This window comes from Salvelinus alpinus, chromosome 10, assembly GCF_045679555.1.
Source record: "Salvelinus alpinus chromosome 10, SLU_Salpinus.1, whole genome shotgun sequence".
NCBI classification, from domain to species: domain Eukaryota; kingdom Metazoa; phylum Chordata; class Actinopteri; order Salmoniformes; family Salmonidae; genus Salvelinus; species Salvelinus alpinus.
Window position 1 is genome coordinate 64,173,845 of NC_092095.1, and position 26,695 is coordinate 64,200,539.

At 42.7% G+C, this 26,695-nt stretch overlaps 3 protein-coding genes across 7 annotated transcripts; 1 reads left to right on the top strand and 2 right to left on the bottom strand.

Moving 5' to 3' along the window:
• The first annotated feature begins 22 nt into the window (after positions 1-22).
• LOC139532635 (DDB1- and CUL4-associated factor 6-like) lies at positions 23-9,568 on the top strand. 5 transcript variants are annotated; one of them, XM_071330505.1, is made up of 16 exons: positions 23-117; positions 769-824; positions 1,115-1,176; positions 1,278-1,370; positions 1,522-1,707; positions 2,029-2,142; positions 2,376-2,511; positions 3,042-3,247; positions 3,984-4,077; positions 4,400-4,910; positions 5,026-5,067; positions 5,286-5,448; positions 5,649-5,805; positions 7,919-8,007; positions 8,333-8,441; positions 8,603-9,568. In XM_071330505.1, exons 5-16 carry the CDS (start codon positions 1,576-1,578, stop codon positions 8,629-8,631), a joined length of 1,782 nt encoding a protein of 593 aa, XP_071186606.1. In that variant the 5' UTR covers positions 23-117; positions 769-824; positions 1,115-1,176; positions 1,278-1,370; positions 1,522-1,575; the 3' UTR covers positions 8,632-9,568. The 5 variants fall into 5 exon arrangements, with proteins under 5 accessions (XP_071186606.1, XP_071186602.1, XP_071186604.1 ...); XM_071330501.1 differs by lacking the exon at positions 23-117 and having other exon boundaries at positions 459-824; XM_071330503.1 differs by lacking the exon at positions 23-117 and having other exon boundaries at positions 459-824; positions 5,310-5,448.
• On the bottom strand, positions 9,428-18,011 carry slc19a2 (solute carrier family 19 member 2). Its single transcript, XM_071330506.1, has 6 exons — positions 17,793-18,011; positions 16,677-17,240; positions 16,069-16,315; positions 15,677-15,869; positions 11,238-11,379; positions 9,428-11,113 (listed from the first exon to the last, which is right to left on the bottom strand). Exons 1-6 carry the CDS (start codon positions 17,940-17,942, stop codon positions 10,922-10,924), a joined length of 1,488 nt encoding a protein of 495 aa, XP_071186607.1. The 5' UTR covers positions 17,943-18,011; the 3' UTR covers positions 9,428-10,921.
• A 466-nt stretch (positions 18,012-18,477) lies between these two features.
• On the bottom strand, positions 18,478-25,277 carry atg3 (autophagy related 3). Its single transcript, XM_071330507.1, has 12 exons — positions 24,291-25,277; positions 23,857-23,898; positions 23,599-23,648; positions 23,197-23,267; positions 22,666-22,773; positions 22,435-22,484; positions 22,217-22,298; positions 21,496-21,530; positions 21,226-21,381; positions 20,568-20,695; positions 20,284-20,352; positions 18,478-19,709 (listed from the first exon to the last, which is right to left on the bottom strand). The coding sequence occupies exons 1-12, from the start codon at positions 24,360-24,362 to the stop codon at positions 19,628-19,630; spliced, it is 945 nt and encodes a 314-aa protein (XP_071186608.1). The 5' UTR covers positions 24,363-25,277; the 3' UTR covers positions 18,478-19,627.
• Positions 25,278-26,695: the final 1,418 nt, after the last annotated feature.

A 26,695-nucleotide genomic window follows, 5' to 3' on the forward strand; every position in this document is an offset into this window, starting at 1 on the left:
ACGTGATTGGAAATGGTACAATGTAAAAAATAAACTGAAGCCAGGCACACTGACTCTTGGACACACTTTCAATTGACATGAAACACATGACCAACTGACGCAATGGATTTAACACAGGTAGGAAGATGCGGTTTCTGTCTGATGAAACTAGAATCTATGGTTATTATTATAATATTATAATAAGGTTATTATATAAATACTGTGGCACTTTGAGATTGTTTTTCAAAGAAAAGCACTTTATAAATTCAATGTATTATTATTATTATTATTATTATTATCTAGGCACTAATTTCTACCATAATAATTTGTCCTTGACCAAAACTAACACATACTATCACAGGCTAATTCACAGGCCGATCATCACAAAGAGTTCAATAATATATTTGGGCTCAAGAAGTAGCGGGCTCAAAACAGGGAGGGACTAATCTGGGCCTGCGCAGTGCTCACGTTCCCTGGCTACATACCATCAGCACGACCTTCTTCATGACAGACCAACGTGAAACTTTTCAGTGTGTTCTATAGATTTGTTCATTCGAGAAAGTCTGCCAGCCAGACGACGATACAAAATTGAGACAATTGTAGCGACTGAACTAAAACAGAAGAAGAGTCCAGAAAGAAATTCATTTGTAGCCTAAATTGTCAGACACCATGACTTAAACTTTTTTCGGTGGAGATATTTCAGTAATACTTGCGTAAAGTGTGTTGTTTGTGAGACCGACAGTGTTTCGACACCATGCCCTGTACCAACAATCTAATTTGGGATATTAGGAAACGCACCATCGGTTCCAACAAAATAAACAACTTTACAAGGAGTAACTACTTAGGTGAGACAAACGTTTTCATTAAATGTGTTATGTACAAATGGTCTAAATACTACTTTATTGTCATTGTATGTGTCAGTTTGTTAGTAACATGTTTTACAACAGCATAGCGCTAGGAATTGATCTAAGACAGACTGTTCTTTTATTAGCAGTGTTTTATATAAATTCATACTTTACAAAGACTACTTATTGTATTTAAACATTTGTGTTGGATAAAATACTAATTGTGTTAAAGGGACTACCTTATGGGATACCTAAAACTGTTCTTATGGTATCATAATGATTTCCTGTAGGAAGAAAAGAGTTTGTTCAAAGGCTGAAACTTGAAGCCACTCTTGATGTCCATGCGGGCTCTGTAAGTACCAACATGCCTGACAGAAGGGATTAACAGTGTAAGTGCAGTGTGATAATTGCATGATATCCTGTGTTTTCAAACTGTTATTGTTTTCATGACAGGTCAATACGATATGCTGGAACGACACAGGAGAATACATCTTATCTGGATCAGATGATGACAAATTGGTCATCACGAACCCATATAGCCGGAAAGTAAGATGCAATTTTTTTGTGCCAAAACATTGTTTATGATCAAGGTACCGCACAACACATGCTTCAACCTGTTGTTCAAATGGACGCAGAAGAGACGGAGAGATAATATATGTGCCAATATAAAGTCCTCCACTATTTCTCCACTCTCCAGGTCAAGGCATCCATTACATCATGGCATCGATCCAATATCTTCAGTGCCAAGTTCATGCCCCAAACCAACGACAGAATGATCGTGTCCGCAGCAGCCGACGGCAAGATCTTCCTCACCAACGTAGAGAGGGGTTCCAACATGGACCCTGTGTTGCAGTACCACTGTCATAATGGTGCCGCCTACGAGGTGAGGGGGCATTTGTTATGTGTTATCCAGCATTTGAATCTTATCACCATCGGAGTGTAATTCAATAAAAAGAGTTGATTAATGTATCCAATCTATCACATCTCCATCTACATCACATTTACCTCAACATCTGTTATTGCTGTGGAAGGTAGGACTGGTATGTGGACCATAAATAAGTCCTTGGCATGTTGCTGCAGTGAAAGTCATCTATTCTAAAGCCCACAGAACATATATCAGTAGACAGGAATTCTAATTCTGTTCGACGGCCCAATCAGAGCAGGTTCTATATCTATTCTAAAACCTGTCTATTTCTATTGGTAGATATTGACGGTACCTAGCGACCCTCATTCTTTCCTGTCCTGTGGAGAGGATGGAACAATCCGGTGGTTTGATGTCCGAGTTTCTCCTGGCTGCTGGCAAACTAACTGTAAAAAGGTAGGTTTGCGTTATGACAGTACAGCCAAACTCTATTACAGGCAAATGAACAATTCTTATGTAACTATGATGTTATTACTACCATGTTAATGTGTAGTTACATATGTATAAAGGCAACTTCTTTTTACTAACGACTTTTCGCCACCATTTTTACCAGCAGTTTTACCTACTACTCAAACAACCGATGTCAGAGTTCCCTTTATTAAGTTTTCTTGAACTTTTATTTTTACTAGGACATCCTGATTGACTGTCGGCGAGCAGTAACATCCATGGCCATATCCCCTGTGGAATCCTTCTATCTGGCTACTGGCTGCTCTGACAGCTCAGTCCGTATCTATGACAGGAGAATGCTGGGTACCATAGCAACAGGTATGCACAACCTCAACGGCGGCTACAGGTAGCCTAGTGTTTAGAGCGTTGGGCCAGTAACAGAAAGATTTCTAGTTTGAATCCGGAGCCGATAAGATAAAACATTTGTTGACGTGACCTTGAGCAGGGTACTTAACCCTAATATCTCCAGGGTCGCTGTTGATAATGGTGGTCCCTGGCTGTGACCCCTCTGAGGGTCTCAGGGGGACTTGGGATATGCTAAAAGCACATTTCCAATTCACACGTGTATAATGTACGTGTAGAATGTACGTGTGTGAAACAGGACAAATATAATCAAGCACCGACCAGATAATAATAATTATAATTATTAACTCAAGACAATCAGATACTAAAAATGAACTAATAATTCTATCAATATCAGTAGTCTTGAAGGAATCCTACTACCACAGTACATAAAATAGTTAATCACTGTTTGATTGTCTTTGGGCTCAGTGGTGAGAATAACATTTTCTTCTGAAGGTCTGTATGGAAAATAATAATTTCCTATATACATCTCATCCACTCTACAGGTTTCCAGACAGGAAGCGGGGTGGCAGGGATGTGTGCGAGGTTCGTACCGAGGCACCTGGTCAATAAGTCATGTCGCGTGACCTCATTGGCCTACAGTAGGGACGGCAGGGAGGTGCTAGCCAGCTATGCCTCAGACTATCTCTACTTGTTTGACCCTAAAGATGACAAGGGACGCGAGCTGAAGGGACCGTCGCAGGATAACAAGGTGAGAACATTCCTCTCACTTACTGTGTATCACAGTACTAAAGACTCGATTCAAATATTTGAATGTAGTTTGTGTTTACACAACATCTGTGCGCTCACACCAGTTTCTGGAAGCTTCTACCACATGACATGCTGTGTGTGTGTGTGTGTGTGTGTGTGTGTGTGTGTGTGTGTGTGTGTGTGTGTGTGTGTGTGTGTGTGTGTGTGTGTGTGTGTGTGTGTGTGTGTGTGTGTGTGTGTGTGTGTGTGTGTGTGTGTTGACAAGAGGGGGCGATGTGTTGTCCCATCTCTGGGCTATTTTTGCCTCACCAGTAGATAACGGTCTGCTGTCTGAATCTGTTCTGGGAAAGGCATTTGAGCTGTGTTCTCACACACAGCTGCTGAACACATAAGCCAGAGGGCTTCTGGGTAATCTGCAGGGTGAGGCAGCATATTTTGTGCAGAACTCGATACATACAACACCAGGTAACGTCACGGTTCCTGTACAAACACCACGGAACTAGTGTAACCTATGTGCACTAAGATGAACCTTCCTGTCCCCCTCCTTCTTGTGTATGACACCCCTGGTATCGTCTGCCAGAGACACCTGGCAGTGAGGGCCGGGAATGTGAGCCCCCAGTGGAGGGAAGAGGAGGGGAGTGGGGGGTCTCAGCCATAGGGAAAGGGAGGTTATTTTGGTCAGGCCTGTGCCTGTGCTGTGCTGTGAGTGGTGAAATGTCACTGTGTTTCTCTCCTAGCAGAAGGAGACTCAGCAGAAGCGTCTGCGTCTGAGAGGAGACTGGTCAGACACTGGACCCCTGTCACGGCCAGAGAGCGAGAGGGAGAGGGACGGTAAGAGAAGCTCCTCGCCCCACTAAGTCCCCACTCACCGAAACGCACAGCTGACACAACACGTGTGCTATCGATGACAGAAGTGCACTCTCACTCGGTCCTATTGCTCCCGAGTGGTGCAGTGGTCTAAGAGAAGAATTTGTTCTTAACTGACTTGCCTAGTTAAATAAAGGTTACATTAAAAAATATATATATATATATATATTGCATGGATTAACACACAATACAATTATACATAAGCATGATATTATTAGATTATGTAAACTTTCACATCACTTTCTATGAGTAATATGATGGATTTGGAACCCTCTTCCTCCTGTAGGAGAGTCCAGGCCTGGAGTGTCTCTGATGCAGAGGATGTCAGACATGTTGTCACGCTGGTTTGAGGATGCCAGCGAGGCCCAGAACAACAGAGGAGCCCGTCCACAGTCACGACCCAGGGTAGGCCCAGCAGCAGCTCCACAAGGTAGTGGGCTTCACCAGGAGGCTATGGTGCTAGGGAATCCAGCCCCGTCTCAACCAACATCAACAGCCAGCTTCTCCTCCTCCATGGAGAGCCCGAGGAGCCGTGGGAGTGGCATGGGGACAGGAAGTCTCCAACCGCCTCCTGGGGAACCAGTCCTGAGTCTGACATACAGCGACCAGGGCACCACTAGCAGCACCATCCAACTGGACTTCTCCAGCGGTGGCGCCAGCGACCAGGGGGAACCCCCGCGGATCAGGAGCCCAGAGCAGGTGTCCGACACCAGGCAGATCTCATCCCTCAGCCAGTCAGAGGTGGAGGGCATGGGAGAGGAGCCCACACCACAGCCCCCTGGGGAATGGATGCAAAGGTATGGTACTATGATTGCATTGACTGAGGCATAGCTGGCCTACACAGTTAATCATTGAACTACTAGAGTCATGTCTGGCTATTAAAGTGGATGTGTTGTTCCCTTCCTTCCATAGATTTAATTTGAGAGGATCAGAATTAGGGGAAAGAGTACTCAGGTAATTATTTGCCATGGCAACAACAACTAAGAATGAGTTCTTCATCACTAACAATAGATGTGTCAGATCAGTAGTTTAAATAACGTTGATAGAACAGTTGGAACTGGCATGCTGATGTTGGGCGTTTCCTTGCTGCTCAGTGCATTCAATCAAACCTGCGATACAGAAGTTACACTTCTCATGTGGCTTGACTTTGATTGGATTTAATGACTCTACAGACATGTTGTATATCCTTCCGAAAGGCGCTCTGCTGCTGCGCGGATCCAGGAGATTTTTCGGCGGCGGAAAGAGAAGAAAGAGTTGGCGGATTGCGAGACTCGCCGTATCGGGAAGCCCTCAGTAGAAAAGATCTACAAGGGCCACCGTAATTCCAGGACTATGGTACAGTACAGTATAACAGTACTGAGGATTAAGATCAGCTTGAATTAATGATTTAGTCCACCAGAGGGGGACCTTGGGCAATATGTGGTGATAACGGCTTCAACTTCTTGTCAGCTATATTTAACATACAATGCTTTAGTTATTGAGAAGTAGCTATGTGGAATACTCATTCAAGCTTTTGTTGTTGTTGTTGTTTATAGACCAATCAGTGTTGTTTCTGGGGTGACCAGTTTGTGCTGAGCGGCTCAGACTGTGGTCATATCTTCATCTGGGACAGAGAGACAGGGGAACACCTAATGCTGCTGGAGGCAGACCAGCACGTTATCAACTGTCTGCAGCCACACCCCTACGAACCACGTGAGTTCACTGCTTCTGACAGTCTCACACTGAAGGTGGTTTTAGTGAACACCCAGTCTGGCTCTTACAACTCAAAGGCTTGAAGGCTGTGACTTTACAGGTACAGTGCATTTTTCAAAGTATTCAGACCACTTAACTTTTTCCACATTTTGTTACGTTACAGCCTTATTCTAAAATTGATTAAATTAGTTTTTTTCCTCGTCAATCTACACACAGTACCCCATTTTTTTGGGGGGGGGGGGGGGGAAAATGTATATAATAATAAAAAAATGAAATATCACATTTACATAAGTATTGAGATCCTTTACTCAGTACTTCGTTGAAGCACCTTTGGCAGTGATTACAGCCTTGAGTCTTCTTGGGTGTGACGCTACAAGCTTGGCACACCTGTATTTGGGGAGTTTCTCCCATTCTTCTCTGCTGATCCTCTCAAGCTCTGTCAGGTTGGATGGGGAGTGTTTTCAGCTATTTTCAGGTCTCTCCAGAGATGTTAGATCGGGTTCAAGTCCGGGCTCTGGCTGGGCCACTCAAGGACATTCAGAGACTTGTCTCAAAGCCACTCCTGCGTTGTCTTGGCTGTGTGCTTAGGGTCGTTGTCCTGTTGGAAGGTGAACATTCTTCCCAGTCTGAGGTCCTGAGCTCTGGAGTAGGTTTTCATCAAGGATCTCTCTGTACTTTGCTCCGTTCATCTTTGCCTCGATCCTTACTAGTCTCCCAGTCCCTGGTGCTGAAAAACATCTCCACAGCATGATGTATCCACCACCATGTTTCACCGTAGGGATGGTATTGGCCAGGTGATGAGCGGTGCCTGGTTTCCTCCAGACGTGACGGTTTGCATTCAGGCCAAAGAGTTCAATCTTGGTTTCATCAGACCAGATAATCTTGTTTCTCATGGTCTGAGAGTCTTTCGGTGCCTTTTGGCAAACTACAAGCTGGCTGTCATGTTCCTTTTACTGAGGAGTGGCTTCCGTCTGGCCACTCCACCATAAAGGTCTGATCGGTGGAATTCTGCAGAGATGGTTGTCCTTTTGGAAGATTCTCCCATCTCCACAGAGGAACTCTGGAGCTCTGTCAGAGTGACCATCAGGTTCTTGGTCACCTCCCTGACCAAGGCCATTCTCCCCCGATTGCTCAGTTTGGCCGGGCGGCCAGCTCTAGGAAGAGTCTTGGTTGTTCCAAACTTCTTCCGTTTAAGAATTATGGAGGACACTGTGTTCTTGGGGACCTTCAATGCTGCAGAAATGTTTTGGTACCCTTCCCCAGTTCTGTGCCTCAACACAATCCTGTCTCAGAGCTCTGCGGACAATTCCTTCGAAGTGGCTTGGTTTTTGCTCTGACGTGCGTGCACTGTCAACTGTGGGACCTTCTATAGACAGGTGTGTGCCTTTCCAAATCATGTCCAATGAATTTACCACAGGTGGAATCCAATCAAGTTGTAGAAACATCTGAAGGGGATCAATGCAAACAGGATGCATAGCAAAGGGTCTGAATACTTATGTAAATAAGGTATCTCTGTTTTTTATTTGTAATAAATTTGCAAACATTTCTAATTTAATTAATTTTAGAATAAGGCTGTAACGGAACAAAATGTGGAAAAAGTGAAGGGGTCTGAATACTTTCTGAATGCACTGTAACTGCCAAAATAAGCAATTAACATCCCATCATGCTTAGGGTCATGTATAAATATGCTGGGCAGGCCATCATTTTGGCCAACATGCCTATGCCCCCATAGGATGACAATGCCCCCATCCACAGGACACGAGTGGTCACTGAATGGTTAGATGAGCATGAACACGATGTGAAGCATATGCCCTGGCCGTCTCAGTCACCAGATCTCAATCCAATTGAACACTATTGGAGATTCTGGCGCGGCGCTTGAGAGTGCGTTTTCCACCACCATCAACAAAACGCCAAATGATGGAATTTCTCTTGAAAGAAGGGTGTTTCATCCCTCCAATAGAATTCCAGACACTTGTAGAATCTATGCCAAGGTGCTTTGAAGCTGTTCTGGCTTGTGGTGGCCCAACGCCCTATTTAAACACTTTATGTTGGAGTTTCCTTTATTTTGTCAGTTACCCGTATATTCATTTTTTTATTTTCCTGTTCATTCCAGTGTTAGCCACATCAGGGATAGATTCCAACATCAAGATCTGGTCACCGATGGAGGAATCCCCATCATTCAACAGAGTACTCGCTGAAGAGGTGTGACATAAATACATGTATTCATGTCACAGGAGGCTGGTGGCACCTTAATTGGGGAGGACAGGCTCGCAGTAATGGTTGGAGTGGAGTAGGTGGAACGGTATAAATTACAGCGGTTACGTGGTTACCATGTGTTTGATGCCATTCCAGTCGCTCCGTTCCAGCCATTATTATGAGCCGTCCTCCCCCCAGCAGCCTCCACTGATTTGTGTGCTTTACAATCAAACACGTGTGTGGAGGAAAGAAAGGCTCTCATCATAGTGACATTGATGAAGCCATTGGAACCTCTGATCTCCTGACACCTGGTGCTCTGTGTGTCCTGTAGGTGACCTTCCGTAATGAACTGATGCTGGAGGAGACCAGGAACACCATCTCTGTACCTGCCTCATTCATGCTGAGGATGCTGGCCCAACTCAACCACTCCATCACAGCAGGTGAGCGCTACACACATACACACACAATCTTCCCACCCGGCATCCCTAGTGATAACCCTGGATACAGAATGGCTATGGAGTCTATCTTAAGTGGTTATAACATGTGTTATAACAGCAGTCACTGACTGGTAACATTGGTCATCTCTTTCTTTCCTCTACAGAGTCTGAGAACAATGAGGAAGACGAGTAGCCCTATCCATAGCTTCCATACTGGACTGTTGAATGTGTGAAGTAGGAACTACATATTATCTCATTGGATTCACTTTGTGGCCATTATAGTGGTAATGTTACCATGGGGACTGGCGTATTGGACCTCACCTAGTGTAGGTTATAGAACACTAGAAGAGGTTGTGTTGATTTTATAAATATACTTTATATTCAGATGTAGATCAAGGAATGTTTTCTACCTATTTATATATTTTGTTCAGGTGTCCAGCCTCTCCGTCTGGCTATGAGAAGTGTTCTCTAGATGGTATCTCGTTATTCTCCTCTGTACTTTGTGAACCTCAGGCCTTTTTGTGAGAAGTCGCATTTTATCTTACTTTGTGGCTTTTCCTGATACTCTGCAACGACGGCTTCAGTTCTGACTGTTGTCAATGTGCTTGTTTACCAAAGAGAAGGTGTTTAATTTAAGAATGTTAATGTTAAGAAAAAAATATATATATATACACATTTGCTTGAAATAAATCACCCTGTTCTTCCTTCTGAAATGGCTAATTGAATGTTAATAAGGAAGCACTTTGTTACAGTATATGAATTACTAGGTAGTTACAGTACTAATTACATAGACATATGGTAATTGCAAGTATTGCAGTATCTGGATTAGAAGCTACATTTGTATATTTATGTAACCAGAACCAGGTTGCTGCAAACTCTCAACACTGGAGTTGTTGTTTTAAATACATATTGATATTACCATGCATGCTTGGTGAAATGAGCATAAATGTTTGTATTCAGAAACAAGAAACAAATGTCCCACATTTCTAAACATTTTATACTAAAAAACTATTTGTTTATTGAAAAACATTACACACAAGAACAGGGAAGACTGAAGAGAGAATGTAGTGACTGTGAAGTCAAAATGAACATATTGTAAAAAATATTAAACATTCATTGATCCGTAAAAAGCCTACTATAACTAGGTGCTCTATTCATCCTACCTGCTTCAGCAGACATTTGCATAGCGGTTGTTTTGGCGGTGTCGGAGGTGGAACTGCTTTAGAGCTGTCAAATCCACAAGCTGCTCCCAGTATAATAGCTAAAGCGGACCTTGCCATTGGCTGCATGGAGTCCCGTTAAAGAGAAACCCCATGCAGCCTTGTTTACAAGTTAAAACACTGGAATGTGAGATGTAATCTACACTTCGATTAGCGGGTGTCAGCTAACACCGGTTAACACTTGATCTGATTGAATCCAGGCCTTAGTATCATGAAATAAATATGTTACCAACATGATCGAAGATGACAAGATTCTCATTATGACTAAAGAAAACAGAACGAGGCTAATCGTTTTACTATTTTAGGGGATGCTCTTGTAACATATAGAGGCAGCATGTTGTGTAACCGGTAAGTTATAACATGTACTGTAGGTGCTTTTGGTCTTTCAGTGACCAACGTGACCAACCAAGCTCTCAGAACATCAGCTTCAGTCATCTGCTACAGCGCTCAGCCTTCCAACTACTGGGATTTGTATTGATAGTAAAAAAATAAGAAGCTAATTTGTATTAATACAGTATAGTTGAACCACTTCAGTAGTAGACCTACATTCAAGGCCAGTGATTATAATACAATAATATACTGTAAATATGGCCTCCAACTCCATGTCAATCACTTTACATATGTGTTTCATTTTTGGCCCATGAATGTATGGTTAATACGTAGTATAGATATTAGATAGATATTATAGCTAGATATTAGATGGCCATATTTATCTTAAGACACTTGACAATCTATTGCTGATCAATCAAATCTTTGCGACATTTGATTCGATGCTTCAGTAGGTACATTTTATAAAAAGCTATTCTTGCAACAATTGAACTCTAACAATTCATAACATATTTCTAGCAGTTCAGAATGTAACATTTATTGCTTATCCATTGACTTACTTTGGTAGTTTAAGTCAACGATTTAAAGTGGGAAAATCAGATAGTAGACTATGTAACATACACCACAAATACAGCTTTTGTGTGACAAAAATTGGAAATCACAAACAAAGCCTAAATATAGGCGAACTACACATTTTCATTAAACCCATAAGGCTATCATATAAACATTAAAATGTTATACTCTGCAAGTGTTTTTAGGCCTGCACCCAATCCATGAATGATGTGTTTGAGCAAGCGAAGGAGTACAACACACTTGCATAGTGTGATGACCACGGTTGGGGTCAATTCCATTTCAAATCATCCTGAATTGACTGAGTTTAAATGGAATTGGGTCCTGACGTGTTCCTCTTTGTAGTACTGCACCATAAACAGGTAGTCATGTCCCTGTGGTCTGCTGCAGCTCATTCAGGGGAGGAGAGTCTCTGCTAAGGCAGTCTGACCCAGTCTCTCTACTATCAGTCTGAGGCTGGGCCGCTGGCCGGGATCTTCTCCTCAACACCAGCCTGTACAGCCCGGCCATGAGGAAGATCCCTGCGACCACAGCGAAGTAGCTGGCGTATATGAGAAACTGAGACGGAGAGGAAATATTCATCAAGCTACATCAGTGTTGTAACAGTAATACGACTCTTTTTAAAAACAAAACATATTTTACATCCAAACATCATGGATAGTATTGTCTTTAGATAAGTTACCTGTGGGAAAATGTCCAGGCCCAGCCCAACAGAGTCCACTACCACAACAGTAAGCAGAGTCTGAAGCAGCAGGGCAATGAAAGTGTTCACCCCAAACACCAAGGCATATCGCTGCATACTCAGGTTGGCAGCAATCTGATACCTGGTGGAGCACAAAACATTGTCTTCAGAAACACAATTTAAAACATAAAAGTGGAGTTTGAATACACAGTAGAAAGATGAAATTGAACACACAGTTAAGATATCATAGGTAGACAGCTAGCTACAGTAGAAGCCTACAGCAATGATACAATTGAGTCCAAACATTAATAACAAACTTGGACATCATATGGTTTTCAGGGGATGTCTGTCTGTCCTACTCACGTAGCGATGGTTATATCATGTACTGTAGGTCAGGATGTCTGTCTGTCCTACTCACGTAGCGATGGTTATATCATGTACTGTAGGTCAGGATGTCTGTCTGTCCTACTCACGTAGCGATGGTTATATCATGTACTGTAGGTCAGGATGTCTGTCTGTCCTACTCACGTAGAGATGGTTATATCATGTACTGTAGGTCAGGATGTCTGTCTGTCCTACTCACGTAGCGATGGTTATATCATGTACTGTAGGTCAGGATGTCTGTCCTACTCACGTAGAGACGGTTATATCATGTACTGTAGGTCAGGATGTCTGTCTGTCCTACTCACGTAGAGATGGTTATATCATGTACTGTAGGTCAGGATGTCTGTCTGTCCTAATCACGTAGAGATGGTTATATCATGTACTGTAGGTCAGGATGTCTGTCCTACTCACGTAGAGATGGTTATATCATGTACTGTAGGTCAGGATGTCTGTCCTACTCACGTAGCGATGGTTATATCATGTACTGTAGGTCAGGATGTCTGTCTGTCCTACTCACGTAGCGATGGTTATATCATGTACTGTAGGTCAGGATGTCTGTCTGTCCTACTCACGTAGCGATGGTTATCAGCAGCATGTAGGTCAGGATGTCTGTCTGTCCTACTCACGTAGCGATGGTTATATCATGTACTGTAGGTCAGGATGTCTGTCTGTCCTACTCACGTAGCGATGGTTATATCATGTACTGTAGGTCAGGATGTCTGTCTGTCCTACTCACGTAGCGATGGTTATCAGCAGCATGTAGGTCAGGATGTCTGTCTGTCCTACTCACGTAGCGATGGTTATCAGCAGCATGTAGGTCAGGATGTCTGTCTGTCCTACTCACGTAGCGATGGTTATCAGCAGCATGTAGGTCAGGATGTCTGTCTGTCCTACTCACGTAGCGATGGTTATCAGCAGCATGTAGGTCAGGATGTCTGTCTGTCCTACTCACGTAGCGATGGTTATCAGCAGCATGTAGGTCAGGATGTCTGTCTGTCCTACTCACGTAGCGATGGTTATCAGCAGCATGTAGGTCAGGATGTCTGTCTGTCCTACTCACGTAGCGATGGTTATCAGCAGCATGTAGGTCAGGATGTCTGTCTGTCCTACTCACGTAGCGATGGTTATCAGCAGCATGTAGGTCAGGATGTCTGTCTGTCCTACTCACGTAGCGATGGTTATCAGCAGCATGTAGGTCAGGATGTCTGTCTGTCCTACTCACGTAGCGATGGTTATCAGCAGCATGTAGGTCAGGATGTCTGTCTGTCCTACTCACGTAGCGATGGTTATCAGCAGCATGTAGGTCAGGATGTCTGTCCTACTCACGTAGCGATGGTTATCAGCAGCATGTAGGTCAGGATGTCTGTCCTACTCACGTAGCGATGGTTATCAGCAGCATGTAGGTCAGGATGTCTGTCCTACTCACGTAGCGATGGTTATCAGCAGCATGTAGGTCAGGATGTCTGTCTGTCCTACTCACGTAGCGATGGTTATCAGCAGCATTTAGGTCAGGATGTCTGTCCTACTCACGTAGCGATGGTTATCAGCAGCATGTAGGTCAGGATGTCTGTCCTACTCACGTAGCGATGGTTATCAGCAGCATGTAGGTCAGGATGTCTGTCCTACTCACGTAGCGATGGTTATCAGCAGCATGTAGGTCAGGATGTCTGTCTGTCCTACTCACGTAGCGATGGTTATCAGCAGCATGTAGGTCAGGATGTCTGTCCTACTCACGTAGCGATGGTTATCAGCAGCATGTAGGTCAGGATGTCTGTCCTACTCACGTAGCGATGGTTATCAGCAGCATGTAGGTCAGGATGTCTGTCTGTCCTACTCACGTAGCGATGGTTATCAGCAGCATGTAGGTCAGGATGTCTGTCTGTCCTACTCACGTAGCGATGGTTATCAGCAGCATGTAGGTCAGGATGTCTGTCTGTCCTACTCACGTAGCGATGGTTATCAGCAGCATGTAGGTCAGGATGTCTGTCCTACTCACGTAGCGATGGTTATCAGCAGCATGTAGGTCAGGATGTCTGTCCTACTCACGTAGCGATGGTTATCAGCAGCATGTAGGTCAGGATGTCTGTCCTACTCACGTAGCGATGGTTATCAGCAGCATGTAGGTCAGGATGTCTGTCCTACTCACGTAGCGATGGTTATCAGCAGCATGTAGGTCAGGATGTCTGTCCTACTCACGTAGCGATGGTTATCAGCAGCATGTAGGTCAGGATGTCTGTCCTACTCACGTAGCGATGGTTATCAGCAGCATGTAGGTCAGGATGTCTGTCCTACTCACGTAGCGATGGTTATCAGCAGCATGTAGGTCAGGATGTCTGTCCTACTCACGTAGCGATGGTTATCAGCAGCATGTACAGTGGGGAGAACAAGTATTTGATACACTGCCAATTTTGCAGGTTTTCCTACTTACAAAGCATGTAGAGGTCTGTAATTTTTATCATAGGTACACTTCAACTGTGAGAGGCGGAATCTTAAACAAAAATCCAGAAAATCACATTGTATGATTTTTAAGTAATTAATTTGCATTTTATTGCATGACATAAGTATTTGATACATCCGAAAAGCAGAACTTAATATTTGGTACAGAAGCCTTTGTTTGCAATTACAGAGATCATACGTTTCCTGTAGTTCTTGACCAGGTTTGCACACACTGCAGCAGGGATTTTGGCCCACTCCTCCATACAGATCTTCTCCAGATCCTTCAGGTTTCGGGGCTGTCGCTGGGCAATACGGACTTTCAGCTCCCTCCAAAGATTTTCTATTGGGTTCAGGTCTGGAGACTGGCTAGGCCACTCCAGGACCTTGAGATGCTTCTTACGGAGCCACTCCTTAGTTGCCCTGGCTGTGTGTTTCGGGTTGTTGTCATGCTGGAAGACCCAGCCACGACCCATCTTCAATGCTTTTACTGAGGGAAGGAGGTTGTTGGCCAAGATCTCGCGATACATGGCCCCATCCATCCTCCCCTCAATACGGTGCAGTCGTCCTGTCCCCTTTGCAGAAAAGCATCCCCAAAGAATGATGTTTCCACGTCCAGGCTTCACGGTTGGGATGGTGTTCTTGGGGTTGTACTCATCCTTCTTCTTCCTCCAAACACGGCGAGTGGAGTTTAGACCAAAAAGCTCTATTTTTGTCTCATCAGACCACATGACCTTCTCCCATTCCTCCTCTGGATCATCCAGATGGTCATTGGCAATTTTCAGACGGGCCTGGACATGCGCTGGCTTGAGCAGGGGGACCTTGCGTGCACTGCAGGATTTTAATCTATGACGGCGTAGTGTGTTACTAATGGTTTACTTTGAGACTGTGGTCCCAGCTCTCTTCAGGTCATTGACCAGGTCCTGCCGTGTAGTTCTGGGCTAATCCCTCACCTTCCTCATGATCATTGATGCCCCACGAGGTGAGATCTTGCATGGAGCCCCAGACCGAGGGTGATTGACCGTCATCTTGAACTTCTTCCATTTTCTAATAATTGCGCCAACAGTTGTTGCCTTCTCACCAAGCTGCTTGCCTATTGTCCTGTAGCCCATCCCAGCCTTGTGCAGGTCTACAATTTTATCCCTGATGTCCTTACACAGCTCTCTGGTCTTGGCCATTGTGGAGAGGTTGGAGTCTGTTTGATTGAGTGTGTGGACAGGTGTCCTTTATACAGGTAACGAGTTCAAACAGGTGCAGTTAATACAGGTAATGAGTGGAGAACAGGAGGGCTTCTTAAAGAAAAACGAACAGGTCTGTGAGAGCCGGAATTCTTACTGGTTGGTAGGTGATCAAATACTTATGTCATGCAATAAAATGCAAATTAATTACTTAAAAATCATACAATGTGATTTTCTGGATTTTTGTTTTAGATTCCGTCTCTCACAGTTGAAGTGTACCTATGATAAAAATTACAGACCTCTACATGTTTTGTAAGTAGGAAAACCTGCAAAATTGGCAGTGTATCAAATACTTGTTCTCCCCACTGTAGGTCAGGATGTCTGTCCTACTCACGTAGCGATGGTTATCAGCAGCATGTAGGTCAGGATGTCTGTCCTACTCACGTAGCGATGGTTATCAGCAGCATGTAGGTGGCTCTGAAGACCACATAGGAGGTGTAGCACACCCAGATGTTCCTGATGGTGTCCATGAGGTACACAGCCACAGCCATGACCACTGAGAAGATGCAGAGAGCCAGCTCTCCCCAGACTGCCCAGGAGACCTTGATGGAGCCCACCCCGAAGGCTGCTAACGCACCTAAGCACAGACACCAGGGGCGTGATCAGTCAGCAGACAAACAGGACATGCATTGAAATTAAAATGTGCATTCTTATTTGATTAGATTCTGCTTCCAGGCTGACCTGGAAGTACAGTAACGCAAGACTGTTCTTTAATCAGTTCAAGTAGTATCTTCTCAGGTTCTAATTCATCTGAAACGGTACTTCATCAAGTTTACCTAACAAGGTGGAGACTGTCTCCACGTATCCATTGTAGATCTCAAACTCCTGAGAGGGCAGGACTTTCTCCCACAGGGCCTGAACATAGTTGACCAACTGGAAGTAGCCACAAGTAGAGAGGGCCCACCACACCGACCAAGCCAGGAGGGCAGGGCATGAGTAGCACTGCAGGAAGTCTTCCCATAGGATCCTTAACACGTCCACTAAGCCACTGCTAGCGCCACCACCATCACTGGCCGTCACGACCTGAGTGAAGAAATTGTACACAGAGTTGAGTAAGAACTTGCGTAAGAATCAACGGACTCAAATGCTCTGAAAAAAACTGCTTCCTGAAAGTGAGTGATGAAGCAAGGTTTTAGTTCAATGTCTTTTTTGTAAATGCTCTAGTATTGCAACATTCAATGGTGTCAATCAGGATTGTGTCAATCTAGTGTCTTTCAATTTGGGACAGCAGAGTTGCATGACATCAATTAATAAACAACAATGAATGGTTTTAACTCAGAGCTGCAACATGGTTCAACAACAACACTACTCAGTCCTTCAAAGAGGCCATGGTGACCTGTCTTACCAATAACAATAAAAAGATCACAAAAAAAAAGCAGCTCACCATGGTGACCTCATCAATCTTCAGAAGTACTTTGCTCTCAGGGTCCTCTGCTTCATCCATGGGAACCCTGCTGTTCTGATGCACCGGCTTCTCCCCCTCTGTCCCCTGGCTCTTATGGAAGAACAAGCTCTTACCGGGCATGGGCAAAAACCAGGGCGCCACGAAGGCCAAGACGGCCGACACCAATGTGATAATACTGAGGTAGAGCAGCGGGATCTGAGCCACAGACACTAGCAGCTGCCCAGCCAGCGAGCCAGCGGCAGAGCCCAGTAACGTAATACTACGACAGTAGCCAGTGACTCTCTGGTACTGGGCCGGCTCCACCACACTGTAGATGTAAGAGTAGTAGGCTATGTCTGTGGCAGTGGCAAGGCCAAAGAACACCTCCAGAAGCTGCATGGCCAGCACGCCCTGGGCCTTCACTAGCATAACGTAGGTCACGACCAAGCTCACCGCCTGCAGGATCAGCACAGGCTTGTAACACAGGTAGTCCGTGGCCAGGAAGACTGGGAAGAGTAACACAAGGTAGGAATAGGTCCATATTGGGTAGATTTCATTTACAAGCTGTGGACAGAGGATATGTAGACAACGTCAGCCATGTTATTGTAATTCACTCCTAAGGTCAAAATAGATAAACGCTTCCAATGGACAAAAATGTGATGTAACGCTAATATTCAAGGTTGCTGCCTGTTTAACTATTACAAGGCAATAAGTAACCTCCATATTAGTTAACTAGGCTACCTTTCTTCATTGGTGCCACAAGGGGAAAGCAATTATTTCCGGATTTGAGACTTTTTTTTCAAAGGATTTGAGACCACATGAAATAGTGGTCCTATTAAGAAAATATTTCAAGGATTGCAGTCAAACTGGATTAGCACGAGGACACAGAAACAATGTTAGTAAGATAATATTACAGAAGAGCCAACGGTTCTCTTGGCTGCAACGTTATATTGGTGATATAAAGAAATGTAAAAAAATATATAACATTAGCATATGATTTCATTAGCGTTACAGATATTCACATGTAAACAATACGTTATTTTGTAGATTTGGCTAGCTAAATGCAGTTGCTTGTTGCACAATGAACAAGAAGCGAATGCTCGTCCTTCCACTTACCTCTGTTTCAGTAAGGTTTTTATCAGGGCCCATCAAAAACGCAGTTAAGAAAGGCTCAGAAGGTCGGAGATTAGAGAAGAATCCATAAACACAAAGTAAGATCGTGGGATATAGTTGAGACATGTCAACCAAAAAAAAAAAAAACACCATAACGTGACCTCCACGCACCACAGTCGCTAGTAGATTTGATCTGACTGCAATATGGAAAACCAAGTGAAAATATTGTGCGTCGCAGTAAAATGACGACAGAACTTTCAGCCAATTAAATGAGAGCAAAGAGGGGGTTCGTCTCTAAGGCAACAAAATAAGTGACTTTTTTCCCTTTTAAATGAGGCACACACGCTGGTATACTTACCAAAGTAATATTACATTTTCTAAATCAGATTCTGCTCATTAATATTGATGTGTATACAGGGCTCATCTGTAAAAGAGACTTTAGTTTCAGAATGACTCACTGTCAAAAAAGGTTAAATAAAATACGAATTATTATTTGAACAATCAGTCTGGCTACAAACTTATTACGTAACCTTATCTATTCATGAACCATGCATACATTTTAATCTAGCTATCAATTTGCTGTGAAAAGAAAATAATTTCAGATGCCATATGTGCTTTATAATGCATGATCTCAATGGCATTCACCCAGTGGTAGGTAGTTTTATAACGGCATAATGTATACAATCCATCATATTGGGGATTTTTATTGATATAAATGTACATTACTTTAAAAATGTTCAGTGTGTTAAGACTGAGCTGTTACACAAGGAGTCTGTAGGATCAACAGATAAGAGAGAGCCACAACCTGTCCAGCTGATTCTTGGGAAAAGAAAGTACTCTGGAGTCAGTTACTCAGACATTTTACAGTCAATATTTCAGCATTAATGAGTGAGTTATACATAGTATTAAGAGAAGAGTACTATAGTTAACAATGAATGCACTGTGCAGACCCTCAGCCAAATGTGCAGAACTGACGTCTTTATATATGAGAAGACAGTCAAACTCCTGATGATATACCGCGTCTTTGAATAATCTGGTGATACAGGTAACCTTGCATGTCATCACACAAAGGTAACGCTCACATTCCTACAACACAATCATCATGACATCATCTCTACAGGACAAGACAGTGGAACTAGGAGCAGAGGTAAAAAAAAAAAGAAAAAAAAAAGAGCTGGGCAGCAAAAAAAAAGGACACCAACCCCACTTACAGGAACCAACGATGGTCCTGGGCCCAATAGACCATGTACACTTCACCATTAAGACAAACTGGCATTGGTCTGAACCAGTAAAGAGGTCCAAACATTTGTCCAGAACATCACACTGAAAAAGCTATAATGCAAAGTGGACAAAACATTTTCTAGATTTCTTTCAACAACATTTAATTGGTAAGCATTTGAGAGGACATTAGTGGCACCATTACTATGGTGAAAAAAAAGATTTGTGTGGTTATAAAAACAAAATGGAGAAAACTTCAAAGCCTATCTGTCAGTGACTTAATGTAAAATAAATATAGTTATCTTTGAATGGTTGTTTATGACAGAGCTGGGCATTTGCCAAGTACAGAGTGAGAATCTTCCAGACAAAAACACTGCGAGATCAGTCACCACATAAAGCCATTACATCATTGGGATTACAGCATTACCAACATCTGTATACACCCATCAACCCCTCAGCGATTCATCCTATTCCCACACAGAGGGTCAGAGTACCCAGAATACTCCAAGAGTCATTCCGAGAGACAACATTCCATACCCCACTAACGCTGCCAGCCAGAAGACAGATTCCTCCTACACTCAAATGTTTGCAAGAGTAGCCTACACCTCTGTAGGATGGAGCTACATGGTGAAGTGCCTTGTGTAGTCGTATTCTATCGTGGGGATGACGGCCTGGACAAACTTCAAGAAAATCAACAGATACCTGAAACATGAAGTTAAGGAATAATGTGTAGGCAAGAATGGAAGAGAAACAGTATTAGCAAGATCACTTCTATTTACAACTCACCTTAGCTTGGGTTACATTGAATTATACCATTGCATTTTTGAATACTCGTTTCACTATAAAGCACAGTATATCAGCACGTTAGAATTCAACTATAGCCATTGAATTCTACCGTGTTTGAGCTGCGTTTGAAAGCAAAAGTCGAATTGAAGACATTGAATTTGATTTTTCATAACAGCAAGCTACGACTGACGGTTTCTTTGTTTGGTTACCAAGACAACTACTGTAGTTATCTAGTAAACTTGCTAGCTACTTCAGTGGATGTTAAAAACATTTCAAGCAGCACATTTGTTAAATTATAGCCATGGTATGAAAGGAATAATCAACTCGTTCCCTGGAAATTAATGCAACTCTGTGTAAAGTCGTTCATTATTTTCCATAGAACACATAGGCCCTCGATTATCCCTTACATAATGATACATACACTTAAAATCACCAAGCTGCATTAAAAACACTTGACTTCAGCTGAGCCGACAATTCACTTAAAGGATGCATATGAACTCCAAGTTCTCCTCCCCCTTCCGCCACCGTCTCGATGATCCTTTTCATCACTTCAGCATGTCTGGAAAACAGGAAGTGCCAACATTAGTTTACAGGACCATAAGCGCTCCCTCGATGAGTAGTACAGTCGGATCCGTACTCAAAGTTTTTCAGAATAGGAGTTCTGATGTGGGATCAGTTTTAGATTATAATGAATAGAAAGGGGGACCTGATCCTAGAGCAGCACTCCTCCGATTTTGAGTCACTGAAAGCGTGTTCATGATCTCTTGCTTTTACCTGCAGGGATGCACAGAGCACATGGCCGGGGGTGGTAGGTGGGGGTGATTTTCGATGGTGACTGTTTTCTTCACATGATCCTGGCTGATGTCCTCGTACATCTGATCCACTGTCAGGGGCTGTCTGTCCTGTAGGAGTGAGAGGGGAAATGGTAAACAGAACATAGAACCCAGGAACTCGGTTTCCCAGGTAAGTCAAAGACATCATTCTTCCTCAGCTGTAAGAACGCATCTTGGGATTTACATCCTCAGTAATATTCACAATGCAATCCAAAAGGACACACAGCAGTATCTAAATGCCAACATGTTTTGTTACTGTGCACATAGGATGCACTTTTTAGTCTACCCTAGAAACCCAGTTACACTAAGCTGACTCTGTACTGCTGAGAGCTAGTTTACAAATCAAATACAATTTACAATACAATATAATTTTATTTGTCACATGCGCAGAATACAACAGGTGTAGACCTTACAGTGAATGCTTACTTAACTGCATTGTTGGTTAAGGTAGTGTAAGAAAAATATGTGTTAAAGTATTTACTAAAATAAACTGAAGTAAAAAATAAAAACAAATAATTAAGGAGCAACAATAAAATAACAGTAGCAAGGCTATATACAGGGGGTACCGGTACAGAGTCAATGTACAGTAAGTGTGTTACCTCATCGTATCCAAATAGCCAGAGTCGAGGAGTCTGATAGTATTTGTCATATGTGATGTAGAGGTCATACGTTCGAGTCTGCAGGATGTCATCGTTCCCAGCCTCTCCCGTTTTGGATTTAGACAAGTCCACCATTTTACTGGTGTCCAGGGTGGCCTAGAGACATATGGGGGGAAAAAAAAACTGAAGTGAAAAATGGGGAATAAAGACACTTCCTGGAAACAGAAGCAATGTACAATAAAAGTTACAACAATACTGTGAACTTCTGACCTCATCTGTTTCCAGTAGTCCACTCTCCTCATACTCTGAAAAAACAGAACAAGACAAACTGAACCCTTACATTAATTAACTATGAAAGTCAGTTAAGAACAAATTCTTATTTACAATGACGGCCTACCAAAAGGCCTACTGCGGGGGCGGGGGTTAAAAATACAAAAAAAATAGGACAAAACACATCACAACTAGTGAAGTATAACCACGTAAACAATGAGACAGATATTTCACCGGACGTATAAATGTGAAGCATCCGCTTGGAGTTTCCATTCCCTACCAAATATGGTAGTGAGAGGAAGCCCAGCGGCCGGGAGTGGGAGAAGACGGAACAAGATGTATTTTGGCCGACATTCTGCTAATTTTCTCATCGATTACACATTTGATCTCAATTAAATTTTCTGTTCCCAAAACAAAAATATGCTACAAACATAATCAAGTAAGTTTTGTATACTTTACCCTTTGCCAAAGTTTTAAAAAATGGTGTTGTTTAGGAGTGCAAAGGCGAGTTGAGTTATTGCACAAACCCACTTCAGAGTAGGTGTTCCCTAATGGAAATATGCACATGTGTGCTAGAATACACCAATAGGATCTCGCTAGCTTGTGCTTGGCTCTGCCCACTATGACTCATTTGTTCCCGTTTGAAACAAAGGGCTGTGGTCTATCTTGGTTTAGTTAAACAAATCTTTGGAATATTCCTTGAGGAGTAGAGAGTAGACACCTTCCATATCTGCTGCCTCGTCTTCATCATCATCATCATCTCCGTTCCCACTAGCACCAGAGTTCACATTCATGTTCATGTCCTTTCAAAACAAAGGAATACAACTATTTTAAGACGTCTGCAATGGTATTAATCTAAGGTTGTTAGTTTGAAACATTCACTATCAATGCAGATTACTAGGATTCAAAAACAAAACGTAAATGGTCCATCAAATTTACCTTGTTGTCCAATGAGATTTCTCGTACAGCTTCTGTAACTCCCCCTATACCTAAAATATCAATTTGAAATATAACATTCCTGGACAAACAAACCCAAAAGCTAACTTTATTTATCATGTATTCCTGAAACTGCACTCTGCAGCACATCAATAAATGAAGGTATATTGCACTACAACATAAAAGACCCAAGAAAATGAACCATAGTCACAGGAAATGTCTAAAGTGTCCAACCTGAGTTGTGGTAGGTGTCGACCCATCCTCCATCTCCGTCATCCTCCTCTATGATGGCTTCCAGTTCATCACAATACTCCATCTGTTTACAGCGCTTGTAGCAGGGAACTATAGGCACACACAAAATATACATTACTAAAGCAACAATAAGGACAAGTAACAGTATTGTAGAGAAAGCGCCACTTTAATAAATGGATCACTAGTCACTTTAATAATGCCACTTAAATAATGTTTACATATCTTGCATTACTCATCTCATATGTATATACTGTATTTTAAACCGTTGATTGCATCTTGCCTATGCCGCTCGGTCAATGCTCATCCATATATTTATATGTATATATTCTTATTCCATTCCTTTACTTAGATTTGTGTGTATTAGGTAGTTGTTGTGGAATTGTTAGATTACTTGTTAGATATTGCTGCACTGTTAGAACTAGAAGCACAAGCATTTCACTACACTCGCAATAACATCTGCTAACCATGTGTATGTGACCAATAACATTTAATTTGAGTTCACACAGTTCCTACCATTGCGAGTCAATAGGAACTGCTTATCCTTGGGTAAATACGGCTTCACCTTCTCCTCTTCCCCAGACACCCTGGAGGGAATAAACATGTGACATCTGGGACTACTGTGCTGTCAAAACTTCATACTGTAGTTGATGCTATATTTGGAGACAGCATAACATCCATCCACAGTAATTACATGCTCATATCAGACTAATTAGATTTGAGAAATTAAGTGCAATTTAGCTGACTACAATATCATATTAGAGGTGGGATAAAGTCCATTTCAATTCCTGTTAGTTGAACTGGACATCGGAACATGGCCATTTCTTCATAAGAGTTTAATTCAATTTCAGAATTGACTTGGATGGAGCCAACCCATGTCCTGGGTTGAGTATCAATCTTACTCCAACGGACACTCACCATTTCCATGTGGGGCAGTGATGAACAAGGTGATCTCCAGCAGCTACAAACTAATGGAGAGAAAATGGAGATTTAATAGGAAGTTGTAATAGTTCAGACAGATGACAATTACTGTGGGTCGGGGAAAGGGGCTTTTTGGAATTAAAACCTCTTTCAGTTGCACTTATTTGCCCAAATGATGAAAGCCTACATACGTGTGACTTGTTGGGCTTTTTAAAGTGACTCAGTTACAAAGGATACGAAAGACAACTTCCTCACCTCTTCTGGGGTGATAACCCCAGTCTCCTTGAATTTGGATTCCTATCAGACAAAATAATGAAGTAATATTATTGTTGAGTTGGCAGTTTGGTATATTTAACGTGTTAGAGGTTAGACATTCCATTCTTAATTGCTTGAAGGTCTTAAACATTGACTGTCACATTTTTCAAATGTGCTTAACTGGAATCATGCGAAGCTAACGTTAACTACATTGACAAGACAGTCATCAACGCCATGAGACCTCTAAATATTTCATAAACTGAGATTATACACTGCAATAGGACTGTAAACAACGAATTGTAGCTACATAATACAAGTTGAGAGCACTTGAGGGAAGTCTTCCCGATAACGCATGCTAGCATGTTAGCATCTTACACATCACTGCTGAGTGATAGCAATCTACAGTAGCTAGCGATACCGCAAATTTAGCTTACCTTCAGCACTGGAGTAAAAAACTCAGCTACACCAAGGGCCGTTCCTTTTACGGAATTAATGGCGTTCTGCATGTTAGCTATCAGATCGACCCCCGACAGATGTATGCGTCTTCAAACGCCCAAGGACCGTCGGTTTTCAGTTGTTTTTTTTGTCAGCAACAGATCACATGACTTGTCATTTGAGGATCCCCTTCCGCTGTTAAAGTCTCGAGAGATTTGTCTGGACGGCTCAAGGGTTGCCCGATCATGACTGGCCCAGGCCCCAAGGGAAAGTTAAATACATTTGAGTTCTTCAATCTGGAATAAGACCTTTATTCAGCATACATACAGGTAACTGCCAAAATGAAGGAAACACCAGCATAGGGAACACGAGCCGCCAGAACAGCTTCAATGCGCCGTGGCATAGATTCTACAAGTATCTGTCACTCTGTTGGACGGATGTGACACTATACCTCCACGAGAAATTCCATCATTTGGCGTTTTGTTGATGGTTTTTAACGCTGATCCAGAATCTCTCATAAGTGTTCCGTTGGGTTGAGATCTGATGACTGAGAAACACACACACCCTTTAAACCCCCTATGCTCTTTTGAGCCCTCTATTTCAAAGTCACTTAGATCTCTTCTTCAAGCCATGGTAGGAAAATGACGGGCAGCTGGGAATTTGTATACAGGGGAGTGATGAGCTCTACAGCAGACTCGCACAATTCAATCGCTGGTTGAAAACTATTTTCTGTCCCTCCCAAAATATATTTGTAGATAACTGGCCCTCTTTCTGGGACTCACACACAAACAGGACCAAGCCTGGCATGCTCAGGAGTGACAGACTCTATCTTAGCTGGAGGGGTGCTCTCATCTTCTCTATCAACATAGTAGACAGGGCTCTAACTCCTCTAGCTCCACAATGAGATAGGGTGCAGGCCAGGCAGTAGTCTGTCAGCCAGCCTGCCAGCCTAGAATAGTCAGCTCAGTTTTCCCCATTCAGACCCTTTCTGTGCCTCGATGTAGGTCGGGCAAAACTAAACATGGTGGTGTTCGCATTAGCAATCTCACTGAAATAAAGACCTCCTCCATTCCTGTCATTATTGAAAGATATTGTGATAATACCTCACATCCACAACGGCTCATAGTAATGGCTGGAATGGTATCAAACACATGGAAATGTGTTTTATGTGCTCGATACCATTCCATTTATTCCGTTCCGGGCTCATAGCCATTACAATTAAGGTGCCACCGGCCGCCTGTGCTCATATCTCAAAATAGAACTACTTAATGTTAGATCCCTCACTTCCAAGGCAGTCATAGTCAATTAACTAATCACTGATCATAAACTTCATGTGATTGGCCTGACTGAAACATTGCTCAAGACTGATGAATATACTGGGTTAAATGAGGCCTCTCCTCCTGGTTACACGAGTGACCAAATCTCCACCAAATTGGAAGTCTTCCAACTAGCTTGGAAAGACAGTACCGTGCAATATCAAAAAGCCTACAATGCTGCTCATTCAACCTACCTTTACAACCTGAGGAGAATAAAACACGATTCAAAATAGATTTCTGATACTGTCGCAAAGCTAACTAAAAAGCAGCATTCCCCAAGTGAGGATGGCCTTTACTTCAGCAGTGATTAATTAATTAACTTCTTTGATGAAAAGATCATGATCATTAAAAAGCAAATTACAGACTCCTGTTTGAATATGCGTATTTCTCCAAAACTCAGTTATAATGAGTCTGCACAGAACTGCCAGGACCTCGGATCAATGGAGACACTCAAGTGTTTTTATCCTGTATATCTCGAAAATAGTCATGGCCTCTAAACCTTCCAGCTGTCTACTGGACCCTATTCCAACTAAACTACTGAAAGAGCTACTTCCTGTGCTTCACCCTCCTATGTTGAACATAATAAATGGCTCCCTATCCTCCTGATGTGTACCAAACTCACTAAAAGTGGCAGTAATAAAGCCTCTCCTGAAAAAGCCAAACCTTGACCTGGAAAATAATTATTGGCCTATATCGAATCTCCCATTCCTCTCAATTATTTTGGAAAAAAGCTGTTTCTCATCAACTCACTTCCTTCCTGGAGACAAATAATGTATACGAAACGCTCCAATCTGGTTTTAGACCCTATCATAGTACTGAGACCACACTTGTGAAGGTGGTAAATTACATTTTAATGGCGTCAGACCAAGGCTCTGTGTCTGTCCTCGTGCCCCTAGACTTTAGTGCTGCTTTTGACACCATTGATCACCACATTCTTTTGGAGAGATTGGAAACCCAAATTGGTCTACGCGGACAAGTTCATGCCTGGTTTAGATCTTATCTGTCGGAAAGATATCAGTTAGTCTCTGTGGATGGTTTGTCCTCTGACAAATCAATGTTAAGCTTCGATATTCCTCAAGGTTCAATTT